This window comes from Narcine bancroftii, chromosome 7 (genome assembly GCF_036971445.1).
Source record: "Narcine bancroftii isolate sNarBan1 chromosome 7, sNarBan1.hap1, whole genome shotgun sequence".
Taxonomy (NCBI): Eukaryota; Metazoa; Chordata; class Chondrichthyes; order Torpediniformes; family Narcinidae; genus Narcine; species Narcine bancroftii.
Window position 1 is genome coordinate 103372138 of NC_091475.1, and position 21943 is coordinate 103394080.

At 40.9% G+C, this 21943-nt stretch overlaps 2 protein-coding genes and 1 long non-coding RNA gene across 13 annotated transcripts in view; 1 reads left to right on the forward strand and 2 right to left on the reverse strand.

Moving 5' to 3' along the window:
* LOC138739144 (protein diaphanous homolog 3-like) overlaps nucleotides 1-2356 on the reverse strand; it is a 481652-nt gene extending 479296 nt beyond the window's left edge. For 2 of the 5 annotated variants that reach the window (XM_069890655.1, XM_069890654.1), the window contains exon 1: nucleotides 1982-2349. In XM_069890655.1, coding sequence (XP_069746756.1) covers nucleotides 1982-2119 — 138 coding nt within the window. In that variant the 5' untranslated portion in view covers nucleotides 2120-2349. Of the gene's footprint in view, nucleotides 1-1981 lie in introns of all 5 variants that reach the window. The other 3 variants (XM_069890657.1, XM_069890658.1, XM_069890656.1) reach the window with 2 other exon arrangements.
* A 2619-nt stretch (nucleotides 2357-4975) lies between these two features.
* LOC138739148 (uncharacterized) lies at nucleotides 4976-20453 on the reverse strand. Its single transcript, XR_011342045.1, has 2 exons — nucleotides 19924-20453; nucleotides 4976-6705 (listed from the first exon to the last, which is right to left on the reverse strand). It is a non-coding gene; the product is annotated as an uncharacterized lncRNA (long non-coding RNA).
* Nucleotides 20269-21943, forward strand: part of tdrd3 (tudor domain containing 3) — an 85600-nt gene continuing 83925 nt past the window's right edge. For 4 of the 7 annotated variants that reach the window (XM_069890663.1, XM_069890659.1, XM_069890661.1 and 1 more), the window contains exon 1: nucleotides 20269-20503. Coding sequence is in view for 4 of the 7 variants with exons in the window: in XM_069890659.1 (XP_069746760.1) it covers nucleotides 20466-20503 (38 nt within the window). In the remaining 3 variants the exon portion in view is untranslated. The remainder of the gene's footprint in view (nucleotides 20504-21943) is intronic. The other 3 variants (XR_011342043.1, XR_011342044.1, XM_069890662.1) reach the window with 1 other exon arrangement.

Consider the following 21943-nt stretch of genomic DNA (forward strand, 5'->3'; position numbering starts at 1 on the left):
GCAGAAATGGTGGAGAATATATTGGATGTGAAGTGATTGGTGAGGGCAGAGAATGCCAGAGGAGATGTGCAGGTTGCAGAGGATATGTGAAAGAGGACTGAGTCGATGGTAGACAAGGGGAAACCATGTTTTTTTTTTAAAAAGGAGGTTGTTTTTTTTTTAAAAAGGAGGAGGCCATCTTGGATGATCTGGCATGGAAGACCTTGTCATGGGAGCAGATGCAAGGGGAATGAAGGAGTTGAGAAAAAAGGAAAATAACTCTTCAAGGGGACAAGGCATGAGAGGTGCTGAGGTACATCTGGGAGGTGGTGCGTTTATAGAAAATGTCTTATCAAGAGCTTGTCTCCTGAGATAGAAATGAAGAGAGAGATCGAGAAAGGGGAAGTGTTGCTTGAGATGGCTATGTGAATTTGAGGTCAGGGTAGAAGTTGGCAGCCAAGAAAATAAAATCAAGAAATTCACCATGGGAGCATAAAGCAATCTCAATGTAGTCGTCAATGAAGCGGAGGAAGGGTTGAGCAGCTTTGCCTGTGTAAGCTTGTCACATGGATTGCTCCATGTTGCCAACAAAAAGTAGGCATAGATGGGACCCAAGGCTATTCGTTTGATTTGGAGAAAGGGGGATGGATCAAAGAAGAAATTATTGAGGGTGAGTACATGTTCTTCTAGCCGGAGGAAAGTGCTGGAGGGGGAACTGGTTCGGTCTGTTATCAAGGAAGAAACGAAGGGCTTTGAGACCTTTGGTATGAGTGAATGGATGTCCATGGTGAATATAAGGTGGTCATTTTCAGGGAATTTGAAGTTGTTGAAATGATAGAGGACAGATGGAGTATCACGGATGTTGGTAAGGAGGGACTGGATAGGGGTTGAGGTAAGTGGATACAATTCTGTGTGGCAGGAGCACATGGGTCAAAAAATGGGTCTACCAGGACATTGGATTTATGAATCTCAGATTTATTTACTGTCAGAGTGCACACATATCATCTCAAGCAACCCAGACATTTTATTTTCCTGCAGGCATGGCATAATTACCACTAATTGATAGCACAAAAAAATAAACAGTACACAGGATAAAAACGTAAATAAAAGAACTGTAAACAGATTACAAATGTGAATAAACTGACTGGGGAATACAGAGAGAACAAAAATCAACAAAGTGCACAAGTAAGAGTCCTTAAATAGTCCCTGGTTGACTTGGTCTTTGAGGAGTCTGATGATGGAGGGGTAGCAGCTGTCCCTGAACCTTGCGGAATCTTTCCTGATGACAGCAGCGAAAACAGAGCGTGTGCTGGATGGTGTGGGTCTTTGATAATTGCTGCTGCCCTGGCTTGGGTAGGAGATAGAACCAGGCAATGCAGGGCATCGACACAATGAGGTTGGAGGGCATGGAAGGAACATGACAGAACGTAATGAGTTCAGCGAAAGTGCGCAAAACAGGGGTTTGATGAGTTTGACGAGAAGGCTGTTCTGTTCTTTGATCTTTCCTGCAGCTCCTAGCCTAGAGCATCCAGCTCCCCAGAGACCCGACTGAGTCATGACTCCAGCACAAGTAAAAATGATTTCCCATACCTCCATTAAAGGAAAGCAAAACGTAACCCAGCCTTCGACTCGAGTTTTGACATGCATGTCCTGATTCTCTCCCCAGTTTAATGACCTTAAATCCTTTAGTTGGCGTATTTATTTAAACCACGTGCTCAACAATTCCATCTTCAAATCTTCATACCATTTCTTTCCAACGTCCCAAAACATTTTCAACTTTATCCGCTTTGTTAGACAGACTTGAATCTCTGAAGAATAACCTTGTTCGTTAATACTTTGCAGGAAAACAAAACACAGAAATGCAAATAAACAAGAGTCAAGACAATTCATATAAGGAAGGTGTCTGGGACGGTTCTGGCAGTGCCTAAATGCCAGAACGAACTCACAAGCTTTTCCGGAAACTCCTAACAAGAAGAAAACTTTTTCGACAGACCACACTTACAAATTTGGTTCTTCCCTCTGGTTCTTCACGTTGAGACGCGAGGGCAGCCTCTTTGTCCGAACTTCCCAATAGCTTCTTGCGCTGGATTTTATCACTGCGTGGAGGAGAGGGTCTCCTCTGGCCATGATGACGCTCCATGTCGACTCTTCTCGATAATCGCCTGTCACTCTCACCAGCCGCACCGTGCACAGGGGCAAGGCGGCCGGCCGGCCCGCGCCGGAACGTCAATTAATGCGGTTCCCAGGGCAGGCGACCTCTCCAGTCGTTCAACGACAAGAAACTCTCATCACTCCAGGGCCAACACCGAGTTGGCGGGTTTTTTTTAAATTTTAGAATGAATATCCCGCCCGAACCAATTAGAGAACACGCGATACGTGACGATTCGTGCAACGTCAGCGGGTCCTTCCTCCTGACGTCACTGCTCAGCCACTCCGTCTCTCCTTTGGAGGTTTCGGTGCCAGCGTTGACGGGGGGCTTTATATTAAACGGCAACAATTTTGGGAGCGTAGCAGTATTCACGAGCGAACTGTTTCAAGACAGGCGTCCATCTGTCAAAGAGCATGAATTGGAAATAATCCTGATGAGAATGTTTCTTGTAATATGTCCATGTGCACCAATTATTTTTTATTTGCAGAAGCCGAAAATTACTTCATGAAAAAAGCAATTACAATAGCGTACATGAGTAAAGTACGAAAGTCTGCAGACACCGCGATTGAAGTAAAAGCAATTTGACTTGCTGAGTTTCTTCAGCATTGTATTTTTACAATAGTATAGTGTAGATTCTTTTTAAATACAAAAGATACGTCATATTCAGTCATTAAACAGCAAGGAATCAAAGTGTAATTCCTATTGTGCAGACACTACTTTTCTGGTGTTGGAGCAATCCATCAATGGTGTAATAGGGGGGGGGGGGGGGGGTCCCTTATCGGAAGCTTGATAGCCACTGGAAAGAAACTACAGTGTATTCTTAAAATTAGAAGTGCTGGCCTGGGGAGGCAGTGAAAATAAGTTGTGTGGGCCTTTTCATGAAGTACTACCATAAACAATTAGAATGTTTGATGCTCCTGAGCAGCGTTGTCTGGTTTCCAAATGTCGGCTTTTGTTTCTTATGCATATTAAATATTATGCAAGTTAACCTTCTTTAAAGGAAGGTTAATAGGGTTTTGTTTTTTTTTAATGTTTTGAAAATGGATTTGATTAATAGGGTTTTGTTTTTTTTAAATGTTTTGAAAATGGATTTGATTAAGAAGGGTTCACACAATTTATACTATGCATATTTAAGAAATACAAATGATCTGGGGTTTTTTCTTATATTTCATCCCATATATATTGGATTAGTCTGTGTGTAGGTTTCTTTTATAAAATAATGATATTTTAAAAGGAAAAAGAATAAGTTATGACCAGGATGATAGAGGTCCTTTGATGTTGACTGCCTTTTTGTGGGAGCACTTCACATAGCTGTCTTCAATGAATGGGAGGTTAAAAACCTGAGGTGGACTTGGTTATGTTTGTTACCATCTGAATTCCAAGGCAGAACCAGGCTGTGTTACAATCACTATTTTTTTTTTCAGTGCAAGCTTGGAAGTTTGATGACATGCAAAATCTCTTCAATCTTAAAAAGTAGAGACATTAGTGTACCTTCTTCATGGTGTCCTCACTGTGTTGGCTTCAGAAAAGGTCTTCTGAAATATGAACTATCAAGAATTTGAAAGTACTAACCTTCATCACATCCAATTGCAGATGGACAAAGTCCCAGATCCCTGAGTTTGGTATGTGTTGCTGGTATGCTGAGTTGTACACAATGAACAGCAACCCGACGAGGACACCATATATGAAGAATATGTATTTAGTAATATTGTAAATTACTGAATGTTTTTGTTTATATTTAATGCTTCACTTTAGGGATCTGTTGTGGGAGGGGGAGGGGATGGGTTTGTTTTATTATTAGACTACTTATTCTGTAAAAGTCTGTTTATTTTTATTGAAAAAATACTAAATGAAGTCAAAATAAAGAGAATGTATGGTCTGTGCTATACGTAGACACATTGATCACATGCATTGAAACGCCCTCCACTTTAAATCTATGTGCCATGGATCAACCTAAATAAATGCAAACATCCTTTCTTTATTAACATAGTGAATCATGTCCTCAGTGTCCTTATAACAGCTTCTCTGGGCTGTTATAAAGTTAATGAACAATTTGGATTTAATCAACAACACAAATATCTAGTTACAACTTTCACAGGTTGATTGGTTAGCTCCGTTTCTCTTCCCACAGATGCATCTCCTGCTGAATACTTACATCATTTTGTGTTTTGGTTTTCTAGCATTTGCAGTTTTTTTATTGTCATGGGTGGTGGTGTCAACATATTTCAGTTATTGGAAATAATTGAAAACAATATTGCATGATCCATTCTCCAAGTGTTTAAAATTGATTTCAGGAAGCATAACTGTTTTGTATCCCTTGTTATGTTTTAGTCTTTAGGAGTTTTTATTTATTCAATGAAAAGATTCAGCTTCAAGTATCACTGTCTTTCTCTCATAAAATGTCAGTTCATTTTACTGACTAAAGCCACAAGTGCAGGTGAAAATCATCTTTGTATATTTTTCTTAAACATTCAAATCTTGTGCTCATCATGTGTGTGTGTTTGTTATATCCAGTTTCTCCATTTGCTATTTTCTGCAGATGATCAATTTTAGGTTTTATAAAATATTCAATTAATTTCTAGTAAATAAAACTTTAAACATCTACTCATGCATCTATTGTGCAAGAAATTTCCTCTCCAAAGGAATGCAAGGAATAAATCCAAAATTATCAGAAGATGCAAATATATTTTGGAAACCTTCTATTTCATGAATTCTGTTGCCTGTGCTCATTCACTTAATTTGATGGCATTTACTTAAATAATAGGCTCAATCATTCTGAATCTCCCATGCAGCCTGATTTCCCTGCCCATGGCACCTGCAACTATATTAAATGATGCAATTAAAAAATAAAGTTCAAAGTTCAGATTTATTATCAGACATCATGACATCACATATAACCCTGAGATCTTTTTTTCCTGCAGGCCAGGCAGAATTTCAACTTATCAGTAGTGCAAACTGTACTCAAGAAAAAGATACCTATATAAAAGAGAGAAATGTAAACAAAGAAAGAAATATAAACAAACTGTACAATACAGAAGAAAATATTACATGAAAATTAATTTGCAAAGTAAGAGTCCTTCGAGAAGTCTCTGAATGATTTTGTTGTTTAGGAGTCTTATGGGGGGAGAAGGGTAGCAACTGTTAATGAACATGTTTGGATGAGTCTTGTAGCACTTCTTTCTTGATAGCAGAAGTGAGAACAGAGCATGTCCTGTGTGATGTGGATCCGACAGCAGCATTCCATGGAGGTGTTCTTGATGGTGAAGAGAATTTTGCCAGTGATGTACTGGGCTGTGTCCACTATCTTTTGCAGGGCTTTCCGCTCAGAAGCATTGATACCACCATACCAAGCCATGATGAAGCCAGTCAGCACACATTCCACTGCACATCTGTAGAATTTTGAGAAAGCTTTTGATGTCATACCAAACCTCTGCAAACTCCTGAGGAAGTAGAGGCACTGATGTGCTTTCTTCACACTAATATTCATGCGTTGGGGCCAGAAAAGGTCCTCTGTAATAGCGATTCCCAGGAATTTAAATTTTCTCACACTTGCCATCTTATTGGATCATATTCCTCTGGTTATCCTTTCCAAAAGTCTACAATCAGCTTCTTGGTTTTAGTGACATTGAGGTCGAGGCTGTTCTTTGTACATTATTTTTCCAAGTCTTCAATCTACCCTTTGAATGCTGATTCATTACCCCCTCTTCTACAGCCCACTACCATAGTATCATCAGCAAATTTGTATATGATGTTGTCATGCCAAGCTGTACAGTCAAAGGGGTAAAGCAAGTAGAGAAGGGAGCCCTGTGGTGCTGATGAAGATTGTGGAGGCGATGTTCTTACCAATACACACTGATTGGGGTCTGGAGGTAAGGAAATCCAGGATACAATTACACAGTGGGGAACTAAGAACCAGATCTTGGAGTTTGTTGGTCAAATTTAAGGGGATGAGGGGGTTGAATGCTGAACTCACATTGATAAAGAGCATCCTGATGTGCATCTTTGTTGTTCAGGTGTTCCAGGGTTTTGTGCAGAGCCAGTGAGATGGCATCTGTTGTTGACCTATTGTAATTGGAATGGATCCAAGTAACTGGTCAGACAGGAGCTGATATACTACACCACCCTCTCAAAACCCTTCATCCCTTTGGATATGAGTGCTATTGGTCAGCAGTCATTGAGGTAGGTTACTTACTCTTTTTAGGCACTGGTATAATTGAGGCCTGTTTTAAACAGGTGAGATGTTGAAGATACCCAGTTAGTCAGCATAGGTTTTCAGTTCTCAGCCAGATACTCTGTCCAGACAGAATGCTTTCCTTCAATTCAGTCTCCTGCAGATAGCTTGTACATCATTTTCAGATACTGGAAGTAGAGGAACATCAGGGGACATGGGGTGCACAGTCATTCTTCCTTGTTCTGGTAGCCAAATCAGGCCTAGAAGGATTTGAGTTAATCTGGGAGAAAGCTTTGCTGTCTCCTCCTGCACTGGATTTGTTTTGTAGCAGGTTATATCATTTAGGCCCAGACACAGCTGTTGTGTATCCTTCACAGTTTCCACTCTCATCCAGAATCTCCACCACCTGGGTAATAAGTATAACATTTAATTGAAGAAAAAAATTAAATGAATTAAAAAATACATGAAAACATTCACAAATGGATCATATTATTAAATGTTGCTATTTTCCAGGTTGAGAATGCCCGTGAAAATAAATGGAGATTAATCCAACACCAGGTCGGAACAGTAAATCATCAAGTTTAGTTTCTCCAATTGGCCTCCATGTGCCTGGGATTTACATATGTTGACAGTGAAAATAGGGTGACATGATTTGCATTGTTTATAGAAATCAATGAATATTAATGTTTCAGTTCTTTTCCTCTTTCCATAGGTACTGTCTTATCAAATGAATGGTTCCCTCCATTCAAATATTGCATTCAGAAAAATTTGTTTTCATTCTTCATTTGTTTTGCTATCTGTCCATTCATTGATAGGCATGTGATGAAATATTCTTGCCTCTGTTCAAGAAACAACCCATAGTATTATCAGGAAACATTCTTTGCAATTGCAACTTAAAATGGTTTGAATATTAATTAAAAGGAGTATATGGTTCAAATACACATTTGTCTCCAGTTGACTTCTCCAGGGAGAAAGAACAATTTTCAGTTTTGGGCCAAATATCAGCTTTATAGTGAGAAGAGAAATTTTATTTTCATCACAAAAAAAAGTCCCTACATTTGATGTTTTGATTGAAAACAAGACAGTTGACAAGGAGCTTTTAACATTGTAGCTGTTGTGAAGTGTGTTTTCTTCAGATACTATCAATGCGCTCCCACTCTTGTAAATCAAATGATTCCATTCTCCAGTCACTTAAGCTATTATCAATTTGCAGATCACTAACTCAATTGATAGTTGCTGCCTATAAACATTCCTTGGACTGTTTATCAGGCCTAAAACATAATTTATTGAGGTGACTGATTTGATCAATAAGCTCTGACTTCAGCCGTGATTGTTCGATTTCCTAGTCTTTATCCTTGTGGTCTACTGCCAAAGATGCCTGATCAGTTATTTGATTGACTACCACAAGAAGAGAAAACATTCAATATAATGCACAACAAAATCCAGGTATGTCATTGGGTTTCCACAACTTTAGTTCTTGCATAAGTGTTTTATTTTTCTATCTAAATTATTTTATCCAGGATAACAATTCAACAAATCAAATGACCTGTAGTGCTCTTAAAAGATATCAGACAATAACTTTTTGTTAAAACAGTTATTTATCTGAGACAATTGAAACACTTTATAGAAAAATGAGATAAATAGACAAGAAAACTTCTCTGAACGGCAAAGGCATTCATTCAGTGCAAGTTTGGTTAACTTCTTAGAACACAGAATAGTAGAGCACATGATCAAGCCACTTGCCGAACACGTTTTCCAAATCAAATGAAAATTCTGTTGTTTGCACATGATAGATGCCCTGTCATTCCCTTCATACTCCTGAATCTATCCACGATCCTCCTAAATGCTACTTTTGCAATCTCTTCCACCACCAGACCTGCCACCCATTCAAGAACTTCTCTCTGGACAGCTTTATTTTCAGACCAGGGATAGGACTGATATGCAATGGGTGAGACAGCAGCACGCACTGTAGGAAGCACTGAAGCAGCGTGCAGAGAAAGCGAACAGCTCCTTGGATTGTGAGAGCCACGCACTGGGTGAATTGACAACTATCAGGAGTGCAAGAGCCCTGCTCTGAAGCTGGTAGACTTGTAGACAGCATGCCCTCTCCACCAATCAGGAGAGCAGAAAGCATGTGCTGGGGCAGCTGAAGATCCCAGCGCCCTGAATTTAAACTATCAGAAAGACGACAGTTAGTTGGAGGGCAGCTAGTCAGACAGTTGGTCTGTGTGTGGGTGCCCAGCAGGAGGCTGAGTTGCTTCATTTATGAGTGCCAGAACTGCTGTGAGGAATTGTCTGTCAATGCACACCCAGCAGCTTCAGTTGGAATAAGAGACACTGAATTGCTTTGTTTGTGGATGCCTGACCTGTGCTTTTCCAGTCCCCTTTCAAGAGGAGGACTTCATGTGGTAGAAGTCACTTGAGAACTCAAGACAGAGTTTCAGAGGAGAAGACTCATGTGACAGAAGTTCATTTGGAAACCCTAAAAGGATTTTGAGGTACAGACTTATTTTTAGTGACTAAGAGGTCACTGGGTGAAAATTCCCTTTGTTAAGAAATTAAAGGTGATCGTTATTACATTAGAAAACTCAGGAAAGTCTCTCATGTTCCCCTGCCAAAGTCGCAAGTCTGCAGTGATAACCGTCATCTCTCTCCACGTCCAACTGAAAGACCTGTGCACAACGAAGAAATCAACAACTGGAGACCAAATTCTGTGGACTATTCTTCAGAGTGACTGACTGCGTGACTGATGAGGTTTTATTTTAGGATTTTTCTTTTGGAGCATTTTGGGCTTGGACTGTAATGGTCTGGGGATTTTTTCCCCCACATACATAATATAAATATCTATTGTTAGTATATTTTTGCCATAAAGGCTTATGTTTGGGTGTTAAGTTTATTGAGTTAATTCTATTATTGACAATTGTTAATAAATTTTGAATTTAATTTTATCTGTTTTTGCGTCTCTCAATTGCTGCTTTGCCTTACATTTGACTTCCCAAGGTGCAGTACCTCACATATACCCAGATTAAATTGTCTGCAATTTCTCTGCACATTTCTATAACAGATCTTGTATCCTTTCATAGTACTCTTCATAATCCACAACTCTGCCAATCTTTGTATCATCTGGAAACTTGCTAACCCACCCTTCTACATTTTAATTCAAGTCTCAAACAACAGGGGCCCCAACACTGGTCCCTATGGAACATCATGGTTACAGACCTTGAGCTAGAAGAAGAGCCTTCGACCACTCTGCTGTCTTCCAATGAGCCAGCCAATTCTAAATCCAAACTATCAATTCACCATGGATGCCATGCATCTGTATCTGCTGGATCAACCTAACATAAGGGACCTTGGCAAATGCCTTACTAGTCCATGAAACCAACATCCACTGCCTTAGCCTTTCAACCACCTTAAAAAATTGGGAAGACATACCCTGCCTTGTACAAGGCCATAATGACTGCCTTTAATCGACCACAACTATACAGGTGTGCGCAGGTCCTCTCCAGTACCTGACTGCTTCCTGCAAGTATGTTAATAGTTTTAGTAGTGATTGCAGTGTTGGGCATTACAAATGAAATCCAGTGAAGTTGCTGAACATAATTTACATATCTAGGCATCTCCCCAAAACTTTCTTCCACTTTTTAAAAAATTTTGCTTTAGTGGCCATGAAGTAGTTTCTGGTTAGGGTCTTTGTGGGGATGGGGTCGGGGGAGGTGGAATTCAAGAGCTTGATAGGTCATAAAAGTTAGGCAGCATAGAAACAGACCCTACACCCCAAATTGTCCATGGCAACCAAGTTACTTTCTGCCCACATTCCTCTAATCTTTCCTATTAATGCATCTGTCCAAATGTACTTCAAACTCCACCTGAATAGATCAAAAGCTTCTTATCTATAGTCCACAAATTTATCCTCTAACATTACAAAAAAAGTTTATCTTGTTTATACAAAGATTGAAATCTCCCTTGAGATCTACCAGCTTGTCACCCTGAACATTCTCACACTGCGCGATCCATTAACAAAATGACTTCTCGCCCTGCTTTACCCAGCACCCCATCACTGTTACGTATTCCTGGGTTAGTTGTCCCAGTGCTCTGTCCAGTCTGCTTGAGCAGGATGCGGCCATATTCCTTTCAAGCCCTCTTGTGCCTTCACTGCCATATTCCTTTCAGATCCATGTAAACCCATTCCCATGTCCTGCAACCTGGTCCCTAGCTCTTCACAATATATCCAAATTACGCGGTCTATTTCCTATTTTCCCTGCTTGCCATATTCTGTTCAAGAAGGTCACCCTATTCATCAGGTCATCACCCTTCACATCTTCAGCCTACAGCCCAACTTGTCTATGCCAACCAATCTACCCACCTGGGATACTCCCAGCTGCCTGCTTTTTGCCCACATTCTTTTCAATCTTTCCAAATGTACTTGAAACCACTTCTGAATTGATCCGGAAAAACCTCTTGTTTATATTCCACAAATTCATCCTCCAGTATTACAAAAAAAAAAGTTTATCTGGTTAAAACAAAGGCTGAAATTTCCCTGGAGATCCACTGGCTTGTCACCCTAAATGTTCTCACATTGCCCGATCCAGTCATAAACTCGCCTCTCGCCCTGCTTCAACCAGCAGCCCATCATTGTTATGCATTCCTGGATTAGTTGTCCCAACACTCTGCTCAGCTCTGTCATGGTTCACCCTCTCTTCACTCAATTAAGTGAACATTTCCAGTGTTTTCTTTTTCTAACAACATTATTTTAGATTGTTTTTATTGCTTTTAAATGCAATTATACTTTTTTTTTTACTCTTAACATTTGATTGTTTGAATATTTTTGGAATAATTCAGTGTCTTTCACAGCCTCAGCATCCAGTTATGCAAGACAGCATAGGTTAGCTGAATGTCAGTTTCTTCAGAAGTTTCTGGTCCCCTCCCCACCCCTTTCACCATCATTTGACTAGGTTTATGTCTAGAAAGCCAATGGTGCTGGTTTAAGAATTTGGCCAAGCTGGTGCAGAATGTTGGTCTCAAGTTCAGCATAAGATAAATGAAAATATTTTCAAGGGAAGATCACTGCAAATTACTGGTCATTACAGTAAAAATTAGTTCTCAACATTCCATTTTTAACCATTAAATCCGTGAGCAAACTTAAAATGAGTGAGGTTTTGAAAAAAGATTCCACATAAATTTTCATTATTTTAGCTACAGATTATGTTGAAACCAAAAGCTGTTTTGTATCTCAACCACCGTTTTAAATGACTAGAACAGTGGTTCTCAATCTCTTTCTTTCCACTCACATACCACTAAGTATTCCCTATGCCATAGGTGCACTGTGATTATTAAGGGATTGCTTAAGGTGGTATGTGGTTGGAAAGAAAAAGTTTGAAAACCACTGTTTTAATCATACCTATGTGCACAGTTTCCTAACTCCAAAGGAAATGAGCCAATGACAATTTTTCTTAAGCAAAATATTTCAGTAACAATTGGATCTCGAGCAATGATTCTCAACCTTCCTTTCCCACTCACATACCACCTTAAGCAATCCCTTACTAATCACAGAGGACTGATGGCATTGGGATTACTTAAAGTGGTGTGTTAGTGGAAAGAAAAAGGTTGAGAACCACTGTACTCGGTGCACCTTTCAACCAGATATGCAGAAATCAATTAATGAGAATGGAAGCTGTCATTTGTTTCCAATTCATTCACTTAGACCATCTCTGCAGCATCTAAAAATCTAGAGGCCTAGTTTTTCTAGTGACAATTTAATCATTCTTCCAGTTAACGAATTCCCTGCTGTACCCACATTGCACTGAAATGGTGCAGGCTAACTTTAAATAGTGGAAACAGCCAGAGTGAGAGCAGAGAGTTAAGGCTTTGCCTCATGAGGCTACGTACTTGTACATTCTTCCTTTACTCAGTGAGGGCATAGTTAGAGTGTTTAAAATGACGCCTGAGACAGTGATGTGTCTCTCATGTGAGATGTGGCAGTCCTGAGTGAACTCCCCTCTCCCAGAGAGGCACATCTGCCAGAAGTGCATGCACATAGGCAAACTGGAAGGCCATGTTAGGAGCATCAGCAAGAAGACCTTTGGCTCATAAGGGAGAATTAAGCGGTCATAGATCAGAGCTACAGGGAGGCAGTCACACCTAGGCTGCCAGAAGCAGGTAGTTGGGTGACAGACAGAGAGGGGAAGGTGAGCAGGCAAGTAGTGCAGAGCACTCCTGTGGCCATCCCCCTGAATAATAAGTATACTCAGGGAGCCATGTGACACAGAGAAAGTAGGACGTGGGATCCTAAAACTCCGGGGAAAATCGAAGAAAATGATTACTTAGCTAAAGTAAACAGAGATTAAAATTCGAAGGAAGAAGATAAGAATAGTCCATTTACTTTTTAAAATGCCTCTGAAGAAAGGATTTGTTGCTGGAGCTGATGAAGGTGTTGTTCCTGGATATGAAAAGAGGCCTCTGATGCAGAGAAATCCCAGATCTGGAGTGAAAAACCAAGACCCATCAGAGTTGAGTTGCTGGGAGTAGCAGCGAGTGTGACTAGCCTTTCAGCTGGCAAAGATGACGTCAGGCCAAAGCAAACAGATTCTTTAAGCAAGGTCAGAGTGTCGAATTCGAGTGAGATGAATGATTTCAGTAGTGAATTAGCAAATGCTGTAAAACCAGGACAGACAAGATTTGGAGAGGTTGCTTCAGTCTATGAAGATATTAAACAAGTTAAATATAAAACTAAGGCTATACAAAAGGATAAAAAGAACTCTGATGGTGAATGGCAACAGATGGTATGGGAAATGTGGGATTATATCAAAATGATGTGGAAAGAAATAGATTATTTAAGATCTGAGGTTAAAGATATGAATGAAAAATACAAGCAGTTATCAACAAATATGATGGGTGTACAAGAACAACAGAATGAGGAAAATCAGAATATTCTGAAAGTTTATGAAAAGGGTAAACATAAAAAAGAAGCTGAAAAATTTGGAGTCTGAAGTTAAGGAAGAAATTGTTAAGAGGAAGATAAATTCTGAAAAAAATTGGCAAGATAGAAAATTTTAGTAGGAGAAACATAAAGATTGTTGGCTTGGAGGAAGGAGAAGAAAAACATGACATGATTCAGTTTCTTCAAGGATGGATATATCACGTTCTGGGGGTAAATCAATTTGAAGGTCCAATTGAAATTGAAAAAGCACATAGAGATCTCACACCACAACTGTAATCAAATGAGAAACCTCACTCTAGGGCAGGGGTGTCAAACTCAAATTCACGGAGGGCCAAAATTAAAAACTTGGACTAAGTAGAGGGCCAAACTAAACATTTATTGAAAATTTTCAACAACATCTGCATGTTTTCTCTTCTTTCAACATATGTAATGTTAAACTTTTTCTTATTAAAATAAATGTTTAATAATAGTTTTGGATAAACTCTTTCATTGTCATTGGCCCATTTCCTTTAGCGTTCTGAAGCCGTGCACATGACGAGTCAATGAGGGATGATTAAAGCAGTGGTCTTCAAACTTTTTCTTTCCACCCACAGACCACCTTAAGCAATCCCTTACTAATCACAGAGCACCAATGGCAAAGGGACACGAGTGGAAAGAAAAAGGTTGAGAACTGTTGTATTGTGGTAACTCCACATCTGATTAGGTTAATTGTTAGGCAAGTGGTCAGAGAAGGACACCCCCCCCCCCACCCCAAGAAAGGCTTAAATCACTGGAACAAAATAAGCTTCCGTCTCACTGCTCCCAATCTTACACACAGTCCTGATGTGGAATGTGGGGTCGCAGCTCCACGTTCACCCGAGTTCAGGTGCTGTCTGTATGGAGTTTGTACGCTCTCCCCTTGTCTTGGACCAACAGGTCGGTCGCCTGATGAAGGCACCCGAACCCCCCGTTGAAACGCCGGCGTCCGGAGCGGTGGAGGAATTGGCTGAGAAGAGCGCGTTGCTCCCACCCCCCCTCCCATGGTTGGAGAGGGATTAAACTGCGATCTCACGGCGCCAGGCTCGTCTCCAACAAAAGGAGCGGGAGGCAGGGTCCGCCGTGCACGGAGCGAGGGGGAAGGCATCGCCAACGAGACGTTCGGTCCGGCGTCGCTGCTGAAGCGCAGACCCAGCGAGGATCGTCCCCAACTCCAGCCGCGTCTGTGTGTCCGGGAGCCGGGCGGGCTGAGTGCGGCGCTCCGATCCCCGGGATTCGGGACTCTGAGATCCCTCCACACCTCCGGAGTCTTCATTTTCACCTTCAGTGTGCATGCGCTATACTGGCGCGGCGGCCAGCAGGCCAACTCTAATATATATTTAATATGATCTTGCGGGCCAAATATAATTATATCGCGGGCCAAATTTGGCCCGCGGGCCAGAGTTTGACATGTGTGCTCTAGAGTAATTAAGTGTTCAAAATATTGAGACAAGGAAAAGATTCTAGCCTAAGCAGCAAAAAAAGTAAGAATAAAGAAAAGTCCACTTGAATACATGGTTCAAAGGTTTACTTTTACCCGGATATTACTACACAGCTGTTGGCTAAGAGGAGACAGTTTAATGAAGTCAAGAGAAGTCTTTGGGAAGAGGGATACAAGTTTACATTATGTTATCCAGCAACGATGAAGAATGTATTACCAGATGGCAAAAATAATTTTTTTATAGATTACAAACAGGCATCAAATTTTGTGAAAACTTTACCTTCGACTGAGTAAATGTAAAGGAATTATTTGCAATGAGACAACAATGGACTAGTAAATTAGATACACTGTTTTGATGTCATACCTGAGAGGTGAGGGAGCCCATCAGCTGGTGTTCATAAGCTCGTTTGTGGCAATGAGCCACATCCTGTACAATAGTTGGGGGGTGGTGCTTTTTTCCTTTGCACCAATGGGGTGGGGAGGAAGTTCCATTATTATATAGATCTATGAATGGAGTTGTATTGATGTATTATTTTACTTTAAAGAATTTATTCAATAATGAATTTAAATTGGATGTTGGAGAGATGTGAGATTTTTAATGGATATATGATTAATTAGGATTATTAATAGATATATTGCAATTTAATATTTAGAATTGATTTAAAATACAAGAGGTCCAATTGAAATTGAAAAGCACATAGAACTCTCAGACCACAGCCGTAATCAAATCAGATTTGGTGGAAACTTTGCCTTTTAATAGGCAGAGTAAATGAGAAAGAACTATTTGGAATAGGGCAATGGACTAGTAAATTAGAGACTTTGATGTAATATTTGGAAGGTGAAAGGTGCTGGAGTCCGTCAATCGCCGTTTAAGGGCTTGTTTGTGGCAATGAGCCACATCTCGTATGATGGGGGGGTGGGGGTGGTGCTATATTTCCTTAATGCCATAGAGGGAGTTCTATTATTATTAAAAATATGTTTATGAATGGAGTTATATTGATTACATTGATGTTTTATTTTACTTTAGAGAATTGATTTAACACAGAATTCAAATTGGATGATGTAAGAGATATGAGATTCTTAATAGATACATGATTAATTAGGATTCATATATATTGAAATTTAACATTCAGAACTGATTTAAAACATATGATTTACATATTTGGATATGTTTTAATATGTTGGTTTATATAATCTCTTTTAAAAAATCCACTCCATTTTTTTCTTTTCTGCTTTCTTTCTTTTCTTTCTTTTTGTGGGGGGGGGATAAAATCAAAATTATGTATCATTTTGCATCACTTCTATTGTAATGTATTATTCAAGATGAATACGTTTGATGCAAATGAAAAATTTTTTTAAAGTTTTTAAAAAATAAGTATATTGCCCTGGATACTTTAAGGGAATGACCTTAAAGTAGGGAGCCACAGTGGCAAGGGCTCCGGCACTGAGAATGGCCCTGTGGTGCAGAAGGGTAAGATGGAAAAGAGGAGAGCTTTAGTCATTGGGAACTCTATAGTTAGGGGAGCAGAAGGAGATTCCGTGGGTGTGAGAAAGACAACCACATTGTATGTTACCTCCCGGGTGCCAGGGTCCAGGATGTCCCTGATCGGATCTATGGCATTCTGGTATGAGGGGGAAAGCAGCCAGCCATTGTGGTACACATTGGTACCAACCACATAGGTAGGAAGAGGGATGAGGTCCTGAAGAGTGAGTTTAGGGAGTTAGGCAGAAGGCTAAAGAATAGGGCCTCAAGAGTAGCATTCTCAGGATTGCTGCCAGTGCCACGTGATAGTAGCAGTAAAGATTGGAGGAGATGGCATATGAATGCTTCGCTGAGGAGTTAGTGCAGGAGTCAGGGTTTTAGATTTTTAGATCAATGAGATTTCTCTGGGGAAGGTGGGACCTGTTCAGATTGGATGGCTTGCACCTGAACTTGAAGGGGATCAATATTCTTGAGGTTTGCTGGTGTGGTTTGGAAGGGTTTAAACTAGTTTCCAAGGGAGAGGGGACCCAGAGTGATTGGTCAGTGGAAGAAATGCATGGAGTAAAACTAGATCTATCATTCAGAGAGGCTTTGAGGAAGGAAAAGCAGAATATAGGGTATAAAAGTAGTAAGGTAGAAGAGCTTGAATGCAAGAAGCATGACAAATAAGAGTGATGATCTGAGAGCTTGAACACATACATAGAACTATGATGTTGTGGCTGGCACGAGGGCAGGAATGGATTCTGAATATTCTGGATATCAGTATTTTAAAAGGGATTGGTGGGGGAAAGAAGGGGTGGCATGACTGGCCAAGGATACTATCACAGCTACAGAAAGGGTGAGTAATGTACCAGGATCCTCTTTTAAGTCAGTATGGGTGGAAGTTAGGAACAGGGAGCAGTTACTCTCCTGGGAGTATCTATTGGCCCCCTGGTAGCAGCAGGGATACTGAGGACTAGATTGGGAAGCAGATTTTGGAAAGGAGCAAAAATAACAGGGTTGTTATCATGGGTGACTTCAACTTCCATCATATTGACTGGCACCTGCTTAGTACAAAAGGTTTAGACAGGCACAGTTTGTTAAGTGTGTCCATGACGGATTCCTGTCATTGTACGTTGACAAACCAACTTGGGGGAATACGATTTTAGCTATAGTATAAGGTAATGAACCTGGGCAGGTCACAGATCTCTCAGTGGCTGAACATTTGGGGTCAGTGACAACTGCTGCCTGGCCTTTAGCATTAACATGAACAAGGTTAATCAGAGAGGACAGGAAAATATTTAATTGGGGAAGGGCAAATTATGAGGCCATAAGGCTAGAACTTGTGGGTGTGAATTGGGATGCCATTTTTGCAGGGAAATGTGGTCAATATTTAGGGATCTCTTGCAGGATGTTAGGGATAAATTTGTCACAGTAAATAAGAAGAAGACTGGTACGGTGAAGAAACCATGGGAAATCTAGTCAGGTGGAAGAAGGCTGCCTTCATGAAGTTTAAGCAGCAAGGATCAGATAGGTCTCTTGAGGAATATAGGGTAGCAAGGAGCTTAAGAGGGGGCTAAGAAGAGCAAAAAGGAGATATGAGAAAGCCTTGGTGAGTACGGTTAAGGAAAACCCAAAGGCATTCTACATGATTTGAAGAACAGAAGGATGACAGGAATGATGGTAGGACCGAGTACAGATAAAGATGGAATGATTTACCTGGAGACTGTTGAAGTGGGTGAGGTCCTCAATTAATACCTCTCTTCAATATTCACCAAAGGAGAGACCTTGATGACTTGAGGACAATATGGATGAAGTTAATGTTCCAGAGCATAATGATATTAAGAGAAAAGATGGGATTTTTGTTTCTTTCTTATCCACAGGAATGGTACCAGAGGATTTGAGGGTGGCAAAAGTTGTCCCCTTGTTCAAAAAAAGGTAGTGGTGATAGTCCAAGTAACTATAGACCAGTGAGCCTTGCGTCTTTCATAGGCAAGCTGTTGGAAAGGATTCTTAGTGATAGGATCTATGGGCATTTAGAGAAACATGGTCTAATCAAGGACAGTCAGCATGGCTTTGTGAAGGGCAGATCATGTCTCACAAGCCTGATAGTTCTTTGACGAGGTGACCAGACATATTGATGAGGGTAGTGCAGTTGATGTGGTCTACATGGATTTTAGTAAGGCATTTGACAAGGTTCCACATAGTAGGCTTATTCAGAAAATCAAAAGGCATGGGATTTAGGGAAGATTGCCCACGTGGATTAATAATTAAGTTAAGAATTACAAGTGGGTTGTGGTGCAGGGAGTACATTCTGATTGGATGGCTGTGACTAGTGATGTCCCACAGAGATCGGGTCTGGGACTTCTGCTTTTTGTGACTTTTTTTAAAATTAACAACTTGGATAAGGAGGTAGAAGGGTGGATTGGAATGTTTGCAGACAACACAAAATTTGGTGGTGTTGTAGATAGTGAGGAAGATTGCAGAAGATTGCAGAGGGACAGAGCTGGGCTGAGAAGCAGCAGATGAAATTCAATCTGGAGAAGGGTGAGATGGTGTACTTTGGAAGGACAAACTCCAAGGCAGAGTACAAAGTTAACAGTAGGATTCTTGGTTGTGTGGAAGAATAGAGGGATCTGGGGACTCCATGACCAGAGAACCCTGAAAGTTGCCTCACAGGTAGACAGGGTAGTTAAGAAAGTTTATGAAAGTTAGCTTTCATAAACTGAGGGATTGAGTTTAAGAGCCACGAGGTAATGATGCAGTCCTACAAAACTGTGGTTAGACCACACTTGGAATACTATGTCCAGTTCTGTACTGGGAGTTTAGGAGCCTAATGGCTTGGGGGAAAAGCTGTTTCCCACTCTGGATGCAAAGGCCTGAGTGCTTTGGTACCTCTTGCCAGAATGTTGGGAGTCTTTCACAATGTTCATTGGTTTCTGCCTGCATCAAATGTAGTAGATGTCCTCCATGCTACGAAGAGGTAGCCCAATGAAATTTTCCACTGACCTCACTATCCTCTGCAGGGTCTTGCAGACCGAGGTGGTACAGTTTCCAAACTAGGCAGTGATACATTTGCATAGGATAATCTCAATACATCATCTGTAGGATGTAGTGAGGAGGGAGGATGGGAGATGGACTTTTCTCAGCTTTCACAGGAAGTAGAGGCACTGATGGGCTTTCTTGGCTGTGGAGCTGGTATTAAAGATCCAGGTGAGGTTTTCCAACAGGTGCACACCAAGAAACTTGATGGCCTTGACCTCAACAGTCAAGCAATCAATGGTCAGGAGAGCGTGATCTCCAAGCCAGGTCATGGACCAGGGTGGATTTTGACCTACCTTGCCCGGTTCAAACCTTTCAAATAGTCCAATCCCAGGGTCTTTAACCAAATAAATTGCCTGGTTAACACCATTTTACAAGGCAATTTGAAATAGCCTGCTGATTCGGGGGGAGGGAGATCTCTGCTTCTCTTTCTCTGACTGTAAGATGCGTCCGGCAGTTTCTGCTGATGACGAATCTGCCTTATGACAGACTAAAGGCAATTTTGTGTAACATTACACTGTTTTTATTTGCAATGACAATAAAGAAATCTTGAAGATGTATCAAAAATTAGGCCAATCAAGGCAGAACTGGTGACATCCAAATCTATGAAATGGATGAGAATGCCACTAATTGATAAAATGTACCAATAAAACTGAACTCAACCAAAAGGCTGAGAAGTGAATCATCAAAAAGAAAAATGCCAGAGCTTCAGAATAATTATACTCACCTGCAGAAGTTAAGGCAAACCCAAAATGATGAAAACAAAAGTTGAGAAACTTTCACCACAATTGTTTTTTGTCGAAAATTGCTGTGTTATTTTCTCAAACTGAGTCAAACTCCACAGATGGGATGGAGAATAGCACAGAAACAAAGCACATTGATAAGGACGCTCCTTCGCAAATCCAAACAAATCCATTTTCCACAAGACGAGCAAAGATACCGACGACCATCCATATCTTTCCCTCCTCCTCGTGCCGCCGATGGGAACGCTGATTGGAGGTAAGAGATCAGGCTCTTGGAGCTGATTGGGTAATAGGACTCTCAATCACCACAGTGTTCCTGTCGTGGCCGTTGGCGCTTGTGCGTGATGACGTGTCTGCGAAGAGTTTTGGGGCAGGTCGGCGAGTTGAGGCCTGTATGGTCATCCTGCAGCTCACTGGCTTTTAATATGAAGGTCGCCTGTTGTTCTTGGACAGACTGTTGTGACTGGCAGCCTGTCTTTTTGTGCACCTGTTTGGCTACGTTTGTGCAAGAAGCGACCTGGTGAAGATGGCGGACGTGGGCCTAGCTTTGGCCCAGGAAGGCTGGTGAGTGACGTGAGGCTGTGGTGGGCACCGTGTACTCAATGAGTCAACTCATTGGTGTCTGGAGGCCCTGCTACCAGCGTAGCTCTGCTGGGTGTAAATGGATTCTGTGTATTTGTTTGGTTCCATTTGCACAATTAACTTCGCCAAAGTCTGTCCATGAGAAACGGTAGCTCATCCACCCCCACCCCCTGCCCCGCTCCTCCCTCCCATAGTTGGCTCCGTGACAGGTCCTATCCTCTGAGACATCTGGAAAGTCGTGAGTATAAGTTCCACTGACAAAGGTCTTGTGCACTGCAAGATGTGTACTGTTAACCTGATCTTGTTTTAGCTATTTATTCTACAGTGGTTAGTCAAGATCTAAAGAACAGCGGGGGAGGGGGGGGGGTTGCCAATTTCTTAATCTGCCAACTGTGAAGGAAATCTTTTCAAAATTTATACGTTTCTCTCTTGTTCTGCCTCTGATCCTCCACACGGTAACCTGCTTATTGCTTGTTTTTCCAAGGAATGTTTTCTGTAATTAATTTTTTTTCCATTTTATAATCTGTTCTCTGACATTTTTTTCCATTTTTTAAAGATGAACTCTTTATCTTGGTACACATACTTTCCTCAATTATGTGAAAATTAAGATATTACTGGGTAAAGATGCTGCTACACATTTTGTCCATTCTGTTATCATTGAAGTTCCAAGTTATATATTTGAACTACTTTGGGTTTTAAAGTTTTCTGAACCACCATTTTGTTTTGCAAAACAAAACTAAGTGCTGGAAATCACTAAAATAATTTAAATACTGTACAGATGTTTGTTTTAAAAAAAAAATAATAATGTTAGAGGTCTGCAATCTCATTCAGTATCAGAGCACCACAGGCCTTATCCTACTCACTTTACACCGATGACTGTAGCTCGGTATGACAACTCCATCTCCAAATTTGCTGATGATGCCATGGTAGTGGGTTGTATAAAACGAGGTGATGAATCAGCATACAGAAGGGAGATTTAAAACTTTGCTGAATCGTACAACAACCTCACACTACATGTCATCAAAACTTCAGGAAGGGAAAACCAGCCAGATGTGTATAATTCCGTGATCAATGGGGGATCAGAGGTGGAGATGGTGAACAAATTTAAGTTCTTGGAGTCAGTATCTCAAAGGGCCTTTCCTGGACCAAACACACTAATGGCATCGTGAAGAAAGCACATCAGTGCCTCTACTTAGGAGTTTGTGGAAGTTTGGTAAGGCATCGGAAACCCTGGCACATTTCTACAGATGTATGGTGACAGGCTGCATCATGGTCTAGTGTGGGGACACCAATACTCCTGAGTGTAAGAGCCCTGCAAAAGGAAATAGATATCACAGGTAAAATCATCCGGAACATCTACAGGGAATGCTGCTGTCGGAGAGCAGCAGCAATAGTCAAGGATCCACATCACCCAACATGCAC